General features: G+C 40.5%; 1 protein-coding gene across 4 annotated transcripts in view; it reads right to left on the bottom strand.

Moving 5' to 3' along the window:
* Positions 1–12,016, bottom strand: part of LOC124616698 (retinoic acid receptor RXR) — a 141,615-nt gene that overhangs the window by 102,013 nt on the left and 27,586 nt on the right. For 2 of the 4 annotated variants that reach the window (XM_047145039.1, XM_047145037.1), the window contains exons 1-2: positions 8,980–9,176; positions 3,682–3,832 (exon numbers count right to left, since the gene is read on the bottom strand). The exons of 1 other annotated variant lie outside the window; for it this stretch is intronic. In XM_047145039.1, the coding sequence (XP_047000995.1) occupies positions 3,682–3,832; positions 8,980–8,997 (169 nt within the window). In that variant the 5' untranslated portion in view covers positions 8,998–9,176. Of the gene's footprint in view, positions 1–3,681; positions 3,833–8,971; positions 9,177–12,016 lie in introns of those variants that run through there. One more of the 4 variants, XM_047145038.1, reaches the window with a different exon arrangement.

Here is a 12,016-nt window from a genome sequence, read left to right on the forward strand (position 1 = left end):
CTCGTTGTTATAGTAGACTTCCAGGAAAGTCTCCAGTCGTGCCCACATAACGCGCTCCATGCTTCTAAAAAGGCAGTTGAATGCTGGTTTCGTCCTATCCTGCCACTCCCGAAGGTAGCCGGAACGATATGTGCTTTATTTCAGTTACATACGATGCTCTGCCACTTCAGTGATCCCCTGAAATAAATATTTCTACATGAATTGAGCACTGTAACATATGGCCCAGTGGTCTTTCCTTCACCCAGTGTATTGCTGCCTTTCGACTTCGCAGTAGTTTCTTTGTACCCTATTTTATGTCCGAGCAACAACAGAAAACTTGAGACTGTGGTGAATTTTCCTCAGTGAAAACAGGTATGAAAAACAAAACCAAAATTTCTCAATGATCTTTTATTTCTATTATACTCTACGATCAAGGAGGAAATTAACAGATGTCTATTACCCTTCTCAGGTAGTAAACCATTTGACTGAAACCGAAGACAGATTTTGCGAGATCTGAGTAGGAGGAACTGGTACTAATGGTCCCATTGCCAGTTAATATCGCACTCTGTTACTACAGGACTACTACAAATTATTCGTTTCTTGAGTTCTATATTTTTCAACGTATTACATGTAAAAATTTGATGCATGAATAGGACCGTAAACTCAGTTTGCTTTGAACTCAGTAGTTGGCGTTACGAGTGCAGTGCCTTGACAGCAAGAAAAGATTGTGTGTGTTGCAATCAACGATTTAGGGACACTGGCTGTCTCTGTATACCGGAAAGTAGAGGTCGACCAAGTGTGCCAGATGCAACCTTGGAGAGGCTGAGGGAAAGTTTCGTACGCAGTCCAAAAATAATCAACCGTCCGCACAAGCCACGAACTTGGAATATAGCAGAAAACTGTGTGGGAGATCTTTTGATGGCGGTTACATTTCAAACAAGCCTGTGTGCAACAATTTAAACCGGAAGATTATCGCCGTCGCCTTCCATTTTGCATCATAATGCAGGAAGTACTTGATGAATATTTCCCCTTCAAGCTGATATTTAGCAACGAAGCAACTTCCCCTGTATGGAACGGTTAATCGCCACAATGTGAGCGTGGGACTGAAAACCGTCATTAATGCATGAAAGAGATTGGCCGCAGATTAATGCTTTCTGTGCACATTTACGGAAAGAAGGAAGATGGAGTTTAACGTCTCGTCGACGTAGAGGTCATTAGATACGGTACACAAGCTCGCATTGTGTCAAGGATGGGGGAGGAAATCGGCCATGCCCTTTCAAAGAAACCACCCTGGTATTTGCCTGGAGCGATTTTGGGAAATCACGGAAAACCTAAATCTGGACGGCCGGACGCTGGTTTGAACCGTCGTCCTCCCGAATGAGTCCAATGTGTTAACCACTGCTCCACCTCACTGGTCCAATGTTAGATGATTCTATAAGGGCAGTTTTTCTTCTGTGAGAAAACTGTGACGGGTAGCTACTACCTTGATATGTTGCAGTTGTTTGTTCCCACAGCTGAATGGGGATTCCGAGAATTTCATCTTGAAACAAGAAGGCGAAAATGATGTGGCTGTTCTCTTGCCGTGACCCCCCCCCCCCCCCCCCCCCCCTCACCTGTCGCCTAACCTAAAGCCTTGTGAATTTCTTTTGGCGATACGTTAAGGATTGTGTTTGCATGTACCAACATCCTGCCTACCGCTTGGACATTAGTCGTGTGACCAGGGATGCACATAAACATTTGTAGAGTGCAACATTCAAACTTAGGGAATTTACTGTTCTATTCATGCATCAATGATATTTGTACATGTAATACTTTGGAAAATAGAGCTCTGAAAATTACAGTACTCATAACAGCCCTGTACCTTGCACGTGGGTTAAGTATGATCATGTTGCTTTGCTGAATAGCGGCAGTACAACTGCCTGCTCTCTTTGTTTACCATTGCTGACATGATGGATTCGTCCATGTGAAAGTTAATATTTCCTTCTTCACTTGTGCATTGCTTCCGCTCTATAAATATCATAACCGCTACAGTTCATTACGATGGAGCCATCTATACAGTATGAAAATTAATAAAAATTCTAGAAGCGACTGTACTTTCGAATTTACACCAACGGGCCGGTAATTTGGGACTCTTTGGCTTTCCAATACGCCCGAGCGCCACCTGTTCACTGAGCGAATTGATGACTTACTTGGAGACGCACGTCAAAACTCTTTCCAAAGAAGCGATGCACATGATGAGTGAAAAAAATTCTTTTTTGCGGCACTCGTGTATATATATATATATATCACGGTCGTGTGAAAAAAGTGCTGACGTAACAGGTCGTGTAAAACTCCGCATTCTAAAAACTATCTAGTTCTATTTCTAGAGTAGTTAGCGCAGCTATTAACGCGGGCGGAATACTGAAAATACTGCATCATCTGTTGACTACTGAGAATACTAGAGCTGTCCACAACAGCCGCTATGTAAGCGTCTTTCAAAAGGAATGTCGTCCTTAAGTGCTGTGTCGAGATCGCATGCAACCGCGAATGAACCAAGAGCAATCGCTATTCAGCAAACAATATTTGCTTGATGAGCGAAAGAAAAAACACGTGTGCAGCAGCGCTCTCTCTCTCTCTCTCTCTCTCTCTCTCTCTCTCTCTCTCTCTCTCTCACACACACACACACACACACACACACACACACAGAGAGAGATGCTTCTCATGTCGAAGGAGTGCAATGATGTACCACATGTTTCTTCTCTACTCCGAAAGCTTAATTCGTTGTCACTGTTTGTCAATTGTTCTTAATTATAATCGGTAATAGTACATAACGATAAAAATATATGCTTCTTAACTTCGCTTAGTGTCTCTTACAACTTCCAATCGAAAGGACAGAACCTTTTATTCAATTCTGCCGTAGCTTCGCATACCGCGAAGTTTGCGAATTACGCAAAGCAAAAAACAAAAAAAATGCCAGTATAGTACACGTAGAACAACAGAACTTTGAGGGTGGCATGGATCTCTTATTACACTCATCCTTAAAGTATGACTACAACTGTTAGCCTCATAGTATTCAGTTCCATTCCTAAAAGGAGGGTGAATTGTTCCTCAGCAATATTAGCGGGGAAGACGACGAGAGATATCGGTGTTAGTTTCTTGTCACCAGATTGTACGCGAATATCCTGACTGTCTCATGAAATATAGGGACGTGAAACTGCGGATGGTGTCCTGCTCCGCTGCCGGTGTAGACAACGCAAACTCAGCGGCTGCCTTGAGTCTATTAGAGGAGGTTAAGCGACTGCCACACAAACACCTACGAAAGTGAACCACAGCTTTGGCATAGAAGTCAATTAGTAGGTGGCACACAACGACGGGACAAGACAAACGATAGGCATCGGCGCTGATTAGAGGTACTATTGGTGTTACGACTTTATGAAATTCGGGCGTATTAGGGTCTACGTTCTGTTTACTACGTGGTTACTGAAGCACGAGAACGAGCTCCAATTCAGGAGCTCAAATTCAGAAGGATGTCTCATTTACAATGAAATATCTCGGCATTTAATACATTGGGAAACCACATAAAATCTACACCTGTATGATCAGGCAGCGATTTTAACCCCGATGTTCCCAAATGAGTGTCAGTGTCTTGAGAAACTTCCCTCGACAATGAGCTTGAGGAGATGTAACATGTTATCTAATAACAGCGTGTAAGCGTGGATTTACCTCTGGTCCAGTGCTGCGTCTGCGCGCCCTGTATGATAGCGGCGACGGACATCATAGGCTTTTCCTTCTTGAGCATGGTGGCGTGCGGCCTGACTGCTGTTCCGGTATCGTGACCTTCCAAGACGGCGCCACGGCCAACGGAGCCCGACCGCTGCGCATCCCCGCACGCAATTTACAAAACGAGCCCCATCTTACGTAAAAAGCACACCAACGTAACTGTCTGCTACTCTTTTTTTACACTGCACTGCTTAACATCTGTTTAGCGTACATGTAACGGAAAGGAACATTAAAACAAACTGAAATTCTCATCAGATATGAGAGTTTTGGCTGGGTAAAGGAGGTGGGGAGCAAATGAAAGGCTGGCGTTCCTTGTTATAAATTTCAATGCGAGTGTCTTTCGCAGTCCTAAAGTGTGCCAGGTCGTAGCATATGAAATGGGGGATTTTTAAGGATCTAATTCAAAAGTGACAGACCAAAATAAATGTACGCGCTAACTTTTTTGCTCTGTCTTTTGACCTGGTTTGGGGCGACCCCTCACGACTTCCTGTCCAGTGCCAACTTCATCTCAGACTAGCACTTGTCCAAGCAATAATAAGAGTACGTTGTTTGTATACATACTAATGTCTTAACCTACAGGTTTTGCTCCCTGTGTGCTGCCTGGAAGGTATTTCTTGATGTCTTTCATTTCGTCAGTTATGGTCAGTGCTTTCCACATATTCCTTACCTGGTCGATTCCGCTAATAACCTATTTTCTCATCTTACGAGTCTACTCACTTTAGGGCGCTCATATAACTCCACACCCCAAACGCTTCTTTTCAAGTTTCGCCACTGTCATTGTGATTTCATATGTATACGGAAATTTCAATCTGACTGCAAACGAACACGGCACAATTTTTTTAATGCATCATTTGTATCAGTATACCCAAGTCTTAAGAGATTTCTCCTGAAAACATAGGAAGGCACCTACGATCGAGCATTAAAAATGTGACCTTAAGCCATCCCTCAGATACATGTTCTTCCGCAATATAACAATTTTTATACAGTAACCATGACTAAGGAAAATCGGCTATATACACGAGGTAGGTGCTGCTGTTTACTGTCATTTAAACTGGCGAAAAACTGCCATCTACTGAAAAGTAATTTATTTTTTTAAAAAATACATGGTTTATGCGCAATATATCAGCCACAAACCACAAGTTTTTTATAGTCTAAACAGAAGTACGTCGTTTTCGTTCTATCAAATTAACTAATACTTTTGCATATAACTGCTCTCGATCAAATGGAACAGTGAAAAAGTCCATAAAAAGCATGAATGTAACTTAAGACACTAAATCGATTTCCCCTACTCATTTGTACGATATGCAATGAAACGGTAGTCAAGCAGCCCACTAGAGCCTCTTGGAAATGGAACATCAGTGCTTAATGTTTTAGATTGCTTCTTTTCTCTGCTGAAGAGGTAATGAGAACGAGAACTCCGAATGATCGGATAAAAATTATAAAAAAAACTGATATTCTCATGTGGCTCAAGAACGAACCTGCTACAGCCATTAAGGCCGACTTATGTACAAGCAACTGGTTTGAGCACAAGACATGTTGGAGGCAGTTTGGCTACAGTTAAAACCCCTTAACCACTCACTTGTACAAAATCCAATAGCTAACATGGATTCTGTAGCTACATCAAGCACATACCAGGACTCTGGCACAGAAATCGTGATTCAGATTGTGTGTACTTTACTACAATGTAGACAACTATCCAAAAGCAAAAATCTTGGAACGTAGCATACTACTGCTGAGAAGGCAGTTTGCTCGTTAGGGTCCTATAATCAAATCCATCTAGCAAGAAATTTGTAATACGCATCATACTTCGCATTTGTACTTGGGACGACCATACTACTGTCAACGATGATCAAGGCGAAGAAAGAAAGTTACATTCGGATACGAACTTCACTGTGAGGTAATTTTCATTGTACGATTCTGAAATATTACGAAGACGACATGAAACTAAGCTGCACCCATTATTATCCGGTATGCGCTCCAGGAGCGCGTCTTCTTTCCCATGGTGGAGAGTACAAATTTATTTTGAAGTATGTCGGGGGAAATGAACCACGCTCCGGTCGTCCCACAACAGCACTCACAAAAGCGGCGAGAAACGGTGAGCACATTTCAGCTAGAACCTTTGGCTTCTATTTGATCCCGGAGACAGAAAAGGGAGGACAACAAACCACTTAAGACTGAAGAGGCTTAGCGTCATGTATCAACGTGCTGCATTACGTTCTCCTAGAATTACGGAATAAAAATCTTTACAAGAGGTTCCAAAGAACGAAACATCAATTTAATGAGGAAACTGACGCTTAACTGTGAATACATTCATTATAATTAATGTAGCTCAATCGTTTGACATGGTACAACAATGTTTGGCTGCTCCACCCTTTTTCAACAACAGAGTAACTAAGCCTACCAATTCGCGTGCACCTTAATCACGTGGACTGTCGTAAAATGATTCACAAGAAAAAAGCATTTCAGTAGTTTCTTCTATGCAACACACAGAACTTGCTTGCAATCTCATTAATGCCCTAGTATTGGCAGTGAAATGTAAAACGCACTGAAAGACGTCCCTCCGATTTAATGTTTCCATAGAGATCTTGTCATCTGCATTCTTTCCATGTACTACAGTCTACCGTAGGCTAAGTAAAAAAAACATAAAAAATGCTGCATAATGCTACGGCGGTTTCTCTTCCGTTGGGCAATATTTCAAACCGCGTAGGTCTATATTATGGCTGAACCGGAAAATGTAATTCTCTCCCATGAATTGTACAAACCCACTGAATTAAAACGACCTTCTGACCGACAAACTGAATTATTTGGAGACAATCCTCAGAGTTCATATGTCAAAGGAAAATACAGTATGCCAGTTAGTTAAAAATTAAAATAACACATGCCATAAACAGTTAAATCCAAATAAGCCATTGGAGAACATTGTGCAATAGGCTGCTACCATATCCCTTGTTCCTACCTACATGTTGTGTCGATGGTGTCTCCGTGTATTTTATTTTAAAGTTTGCCTATCCTCACAAGCTACGTGCATGGATGGCAGGAGGAGAAAAGTGGTTTTGACGAAGTGACGGCAGGTTCAACAGAATGCAGTAAAACCAGTCTCAAATAATCATACTTCAGAGCTCCACGATTTGAATTTCATCTATTAGCGCAATATGGTAAAGATTAACACGATGAATAGCTTTAGAGTTGTCTCTAGGAAAAGCGCTAGAGTAAGAAAGTCTGGTGACAAAGTGTCGTCGTCCTGGAGTCAAAAGTTTTATACCATGACAGAAAACTAAGGATTTTTCGAAACTAGACAAATGTTACCTAGTTTCATCGCTACCAGCTAACGAATGAGAAAATTTTAGTATTGGAGCAACCTGCTTAAATATGCCATTTCAGTCTTTTAAGGATGAGTGTGGTTGATACATATTGTAAAATGCACAAAGTTAACATTAATGTGCAAATTTCACAAAAGTTTAAAACTTCTGGTCATAAATTTCACAAGGAAAGAAACTATCAACCTTGCAAGTAATAGCAGACAGCTACATTGGTTACGCTAGCAATGACAATTTTCAGATACATCTAGAACAATGTCAATCCGAAACAGTGTTGCGACTAGTACCCTTAAAGTGTGCTTCGCATAGAAATTTTGTGTTTACATATCATGATAGGGATTTGGAACAGACGAGATATGAAGCGATATGCTGCGAAATCGACATGTAAGACCAAAATACGTCACGTAGTTCCCTTTCTATTTCTAGATTCATTATCCCTTTCTCCAATCGCGAGCCCTCGTGATGGCCTCGTGAGAATTGCACGCGAAGTCCAAAGGGGGCGGAAACTTGGCAGTCGACCGCCATGTTAGTGACGTCAGACGACACCTGTACGGCAGTGTACACTTCTGCCACCATAAAATGCGACGGTGACTTTAAAAATGTAAATATACACCTGCTGGTTTGTATGCTTTCGCGGAAGATGGTATATCGGATCACACAGAAATGTTGATTTTTATTAACATTACCAAGTGAAAACACTAAACATTTCGGCGCTCTAAAATATCGCTCTATGATGTGCTAAAGTAGCATGGCAAGGCAGCTAAAAGCAAGGTCGAATGTTCATAAAGTTTGGCTATGTAATTTGACTGAGTTATAGTGTTTGTACCAAAAATTACGGGTTACTGAAAAATATCAGTGCACTTAAAGATAGTGACGTATGCAACGTCTCGCTAGCAAATTGTTATCATATCCGTAACTCATTTTTTCCTTCGTTTCAACTGCTACGTACGAAAAGTCAGATGTGAAATCTCTGCCCAAGGTTTGTTAAGACTCAACTTCATAGTTATTTTACGCGAATGTGGTACGCAATAACATACATAAATAAACAATTCTGAAAGACGCAGCCGTCTATGCATACTGAACAGATAGGCTACACAATATTACGATTATTCCTCCGCCCATTAGTGTACTGAAACGGTTTTCAATAATATCGATTGACTTTCATATCCGTAACGTCCTCACGTAATTATTATATTATACCCTTGCGCTGTTAAACAATGAAGTGTATCATTTGCAACAGGGACATATCTTTTCTTTGATGCGAGCCAGACTCTTATCTTACTCTGAAAGGGCGAATACCTCGCCGTGAAAATTTCACTGGGTTAATATCCCTACTAATGAAATCAACAAAATTGTCATTGTTCGTCGAACTGCAAATGACTTAAATCACCTACAATGCAAGTAGAAATACTACGGTTCGCCACAGATATGAAACGATGCGGAATTCCACACTTTATATACGAATCGTGCTGTATATGCCTGTCAAATGTTTTAAGATAGGAAGCAATGTAGCAGCGTGATTCAAGTCACAACAAGGGTGCAATAAAACCCATATCAATCGAGTTTACTGATCTGTATCCTGTGCTCTAAACGAGGTTGAAGAACCAACAATAACCACGGTAGGGCTGTCACCGAGCAATTTATCTGCAACACCAACGAAACAGGTTGTCAAATTTTCTAGCAATAGTAAGCGCTCCAGATTAGTATCGGGCTTTCACGGATTTTAGTGATACGTTTATAAGAATGCCTATATAGAAAAGTCGCAGAGTTAGTCTGACCAAGGGAGGCAGAAAAAAAGATACAAAATTGCGCAGGTAACTGTCCGCAAAATGTAAAACAGCGCAGTCTGCCAAGCACACTGTAAGAGCTGGTGCCACTAAGCGAATCTTAAGCGAACCAAAAGACAGCTATACAACCATCATACAAGTATGAATTCCTGCATGGACTCAAAAGAGCAGCCGTCAGGTCACGCGAAAGTGCGCTCTTCACAGGTCCGCGCACAATGCCACGGCAAGACTAAGCCACACAATACACCGTACACCACGGAGCAGGTGGCCAAGTAAAGCACTCTCACTGCTGCAGCACAGCGATGTCAGTAGGTCAAACCCGCCACCCGGCTCTTGACTGCGAACTGAGGATAGACCGGCCTGACATACTTTTTCGCCGAGAGCGTACAGCGCGTTAGCCGACCGCAGCCGACAACAACCGAACGGCGCTGCACAGGGTGTCGAAGGAACCCACGGTCCTCCGTACCAGTTCTCGCTGCCGAGCGGTGAGGAGCTAGTAGCGAGGGACGCCATGCGTAACTTTTTCCTTTAAATGGAAAGGGTCAACATACACTTTATCATCAAGTCCTACAATCTATTATTCCAGTTTCTGAATATAGTCTCCCCAGTTTTATGGCTGCTGCGCCTTCTACAGCGGTCAAAATTACAACATATCAAAGAAGCAATTTTGCAATGCTCAACTATTTCATGGATTCAGGAGAATGAGGACTAATATCTAACAAGTTCTTATCATGTATACAGGGAACGTGTCTTTTTATCAAATATGGCTGAATGATGGCGGAAGATTCGGCAGATCGGGGCAGAAAATAGAGATACGACACTATTGAACAGAACTGGCACTGAATATCAACTCAAAAATCAACCATTGTCAAAAATGGCTGCCTGTGTTGTTTGTGTCCGTTTAACGTAAGACTGCGACTTCATGGTATGATGAAGCAACATTGTCAAACCACATTGAATGAAGCTGCTTTCTGATAGAAAATCACATTCGTATTAAACTGGAGTGAACATTCTGTAGGCTTAAACACTTTGCCATGAGGGCACACTAGTGCCGCGGCCAGGAATATGCATAGTCGGACATATAAATTTCACAACTGTTTTTGTTTTGCCGCAGATTTCCATAAATTATTGCTCTTTTCTAAATCAACGGAGATTTTCCAATATTTTAAAGGGCGTTCTTTCTCAGGGTCCAAGTTTGTTGGGGAGAAGTGTTTAATATGTTCTATTTCAGGTGTATGAATCACTTTGATTTGCAGAATGTTTCTATACCTGTTCTTTTTCATTTACGTAAAACATTCACTTGATAAATAATTTGGACATAAAAACTGGATATTTTAAAGTCTTTTATGTATAAAATTTTAATGTAGAGGTATCAGTACTAGAAGTGTCCAGGAAATTCTGCAGTTTTCTCAAAAGTAGTGTGTTACTCTTCATACGCAATACCCCTTGCAAAATATGTATACAAGAAATGTAGGAAAGAAGTGTATGAGAAATGTGACATCTGCTCCTCATTAAAAATGCTACATATTCATTTAGAGTTTCATAACTTTTATGATGTTTTAGGATATATCTCTTAACACTAAAACAGGTTTAAGTGCAAAATTAAAACTAAGGAACTATTAACTTAAAGAAGTGAATGTTCCATATGTGACAAGATAGCAAGGATGGAGCACTAACCCATATAATGTAGGAAAAAGGGAAAAAGGCTGTGATTAAAATGAAACCCAAATCTTAATAGCTGGTTATGGATTTGAACCACTGCTCAAAAATGATTCTAATGTGCAAACTTCTGTGTCACCTAGCTCAGTGGAAGGAATGTAATATGTTACTGCACTCAGATTTAAATAAACCTGATGCAGGAGTGTGGACTGCACGTGAATACTGACTGCAACAGAGCTATTCCTCCTCCTCAAGGAGGATCTGTCTACTCACTAGCAAATACCTTGTCTGTATGTTAGGGTGGTCATACAAAAATAAATGACTCTGTTCTGGGGTAGACAGATGTAATTATTACAATAATCCTTTTGATTTCCAACACAATTCAATGCTACTCCCCATTACTGAAAATCAAAATTCACACAGCTAAGCCATTAAATTTCACATTAAGATCTGATTAGGGCACTTTTTAAATGTTTATCCTTAACATGTTGACTACCATGTGAGTGCCAGTGGCCACAGCAGAGCCACACAAATAACACTGCGCACCTGGCCTAGTGGTGAAACATACATCACTAGAGCATGCAGCAATCAACCTGTTAATCACGTGAATATAACAGAATCATGTAGAACTGTGCCAGGGGGCTAGTCAATTGAGGAATGTCATATTTCATCCTGAAAATCGGCGTACCATATTATAAAATTGCCAGTCCGAGCAAGTAATATTTTGTACTAAACACCACCATAAAAATGATCACTTATCAGTAAAATTCCTGATTTTTGGTCTAGCTTTCTACTTTGGTAGTTAAAATGCAGAAAATGTAAGTACTTGGGAAAATTACACTGGCAGCTTCTACCTTAAGCTCAGTATAAATTTGTACTGTTCCAGACCATTGCCATAAAAAGTGCATTAGACACTACCTGCCTTTTCAATGGACAGGCCACAGCAAGCAAGTAGAGTTGTACTATGTACATATTTTGGCTACAGACTTTTCATTAAATACCTCGCAAAAAATTGTATTAAAATGTGTCATATTTACCATATTTTATTAAAAGCTGGATTGATACAGTGAATAATATCAAGTATAGGTGTACCAGATTTTATCAAATGTAATTAAAATATCAAATGAAAGCTCTGAGAAATATGAACTCTGTGAACAGTGGAGTGCACATTTCACTTAGTTTGAAAATCTCATATGGCTAAACACTACTTCTAATTATACCTTTCTCTGATTAGAGACTAAAGTGTGAGAAACGCTCATAATATGAAAGTTTCTTTTCCATAATAATGTCTGCTTCTTCCATTTATTTTCAGAGTTTACCAGCGGGAACAAATACTTTGCACAAATAAGATGTCAAATAATATTAATACGGTATAGATAAGTTCAGACTTAAATCAAGATTTTCTGGTCCTCAAAGTAGTCATGATTCAACTTTATACAATAAAATCTAAGTCATATTATACGCAAAAGAATTCTCGGTGTTTGCTTTGACACAATGTGCCCTCCATTAGTCTAT

Source organism: Schistocerca americana, chromosome 5 (genome assembly GCF_021461395.2).
Source record: "Schistocerca americana isolate TAMUIC-IGC-003095 chromosome 5, iqSchAmer2.1, whole genome shotgun sequence".
In the NCBI taxonomy this organism is placed as follows: domain Eukaryota; kingdom Metazoa; phylum Arthropoda; class Insecta; order Orthoptera; family Acrididae; genus Schistocerca; species Schistocerca americana.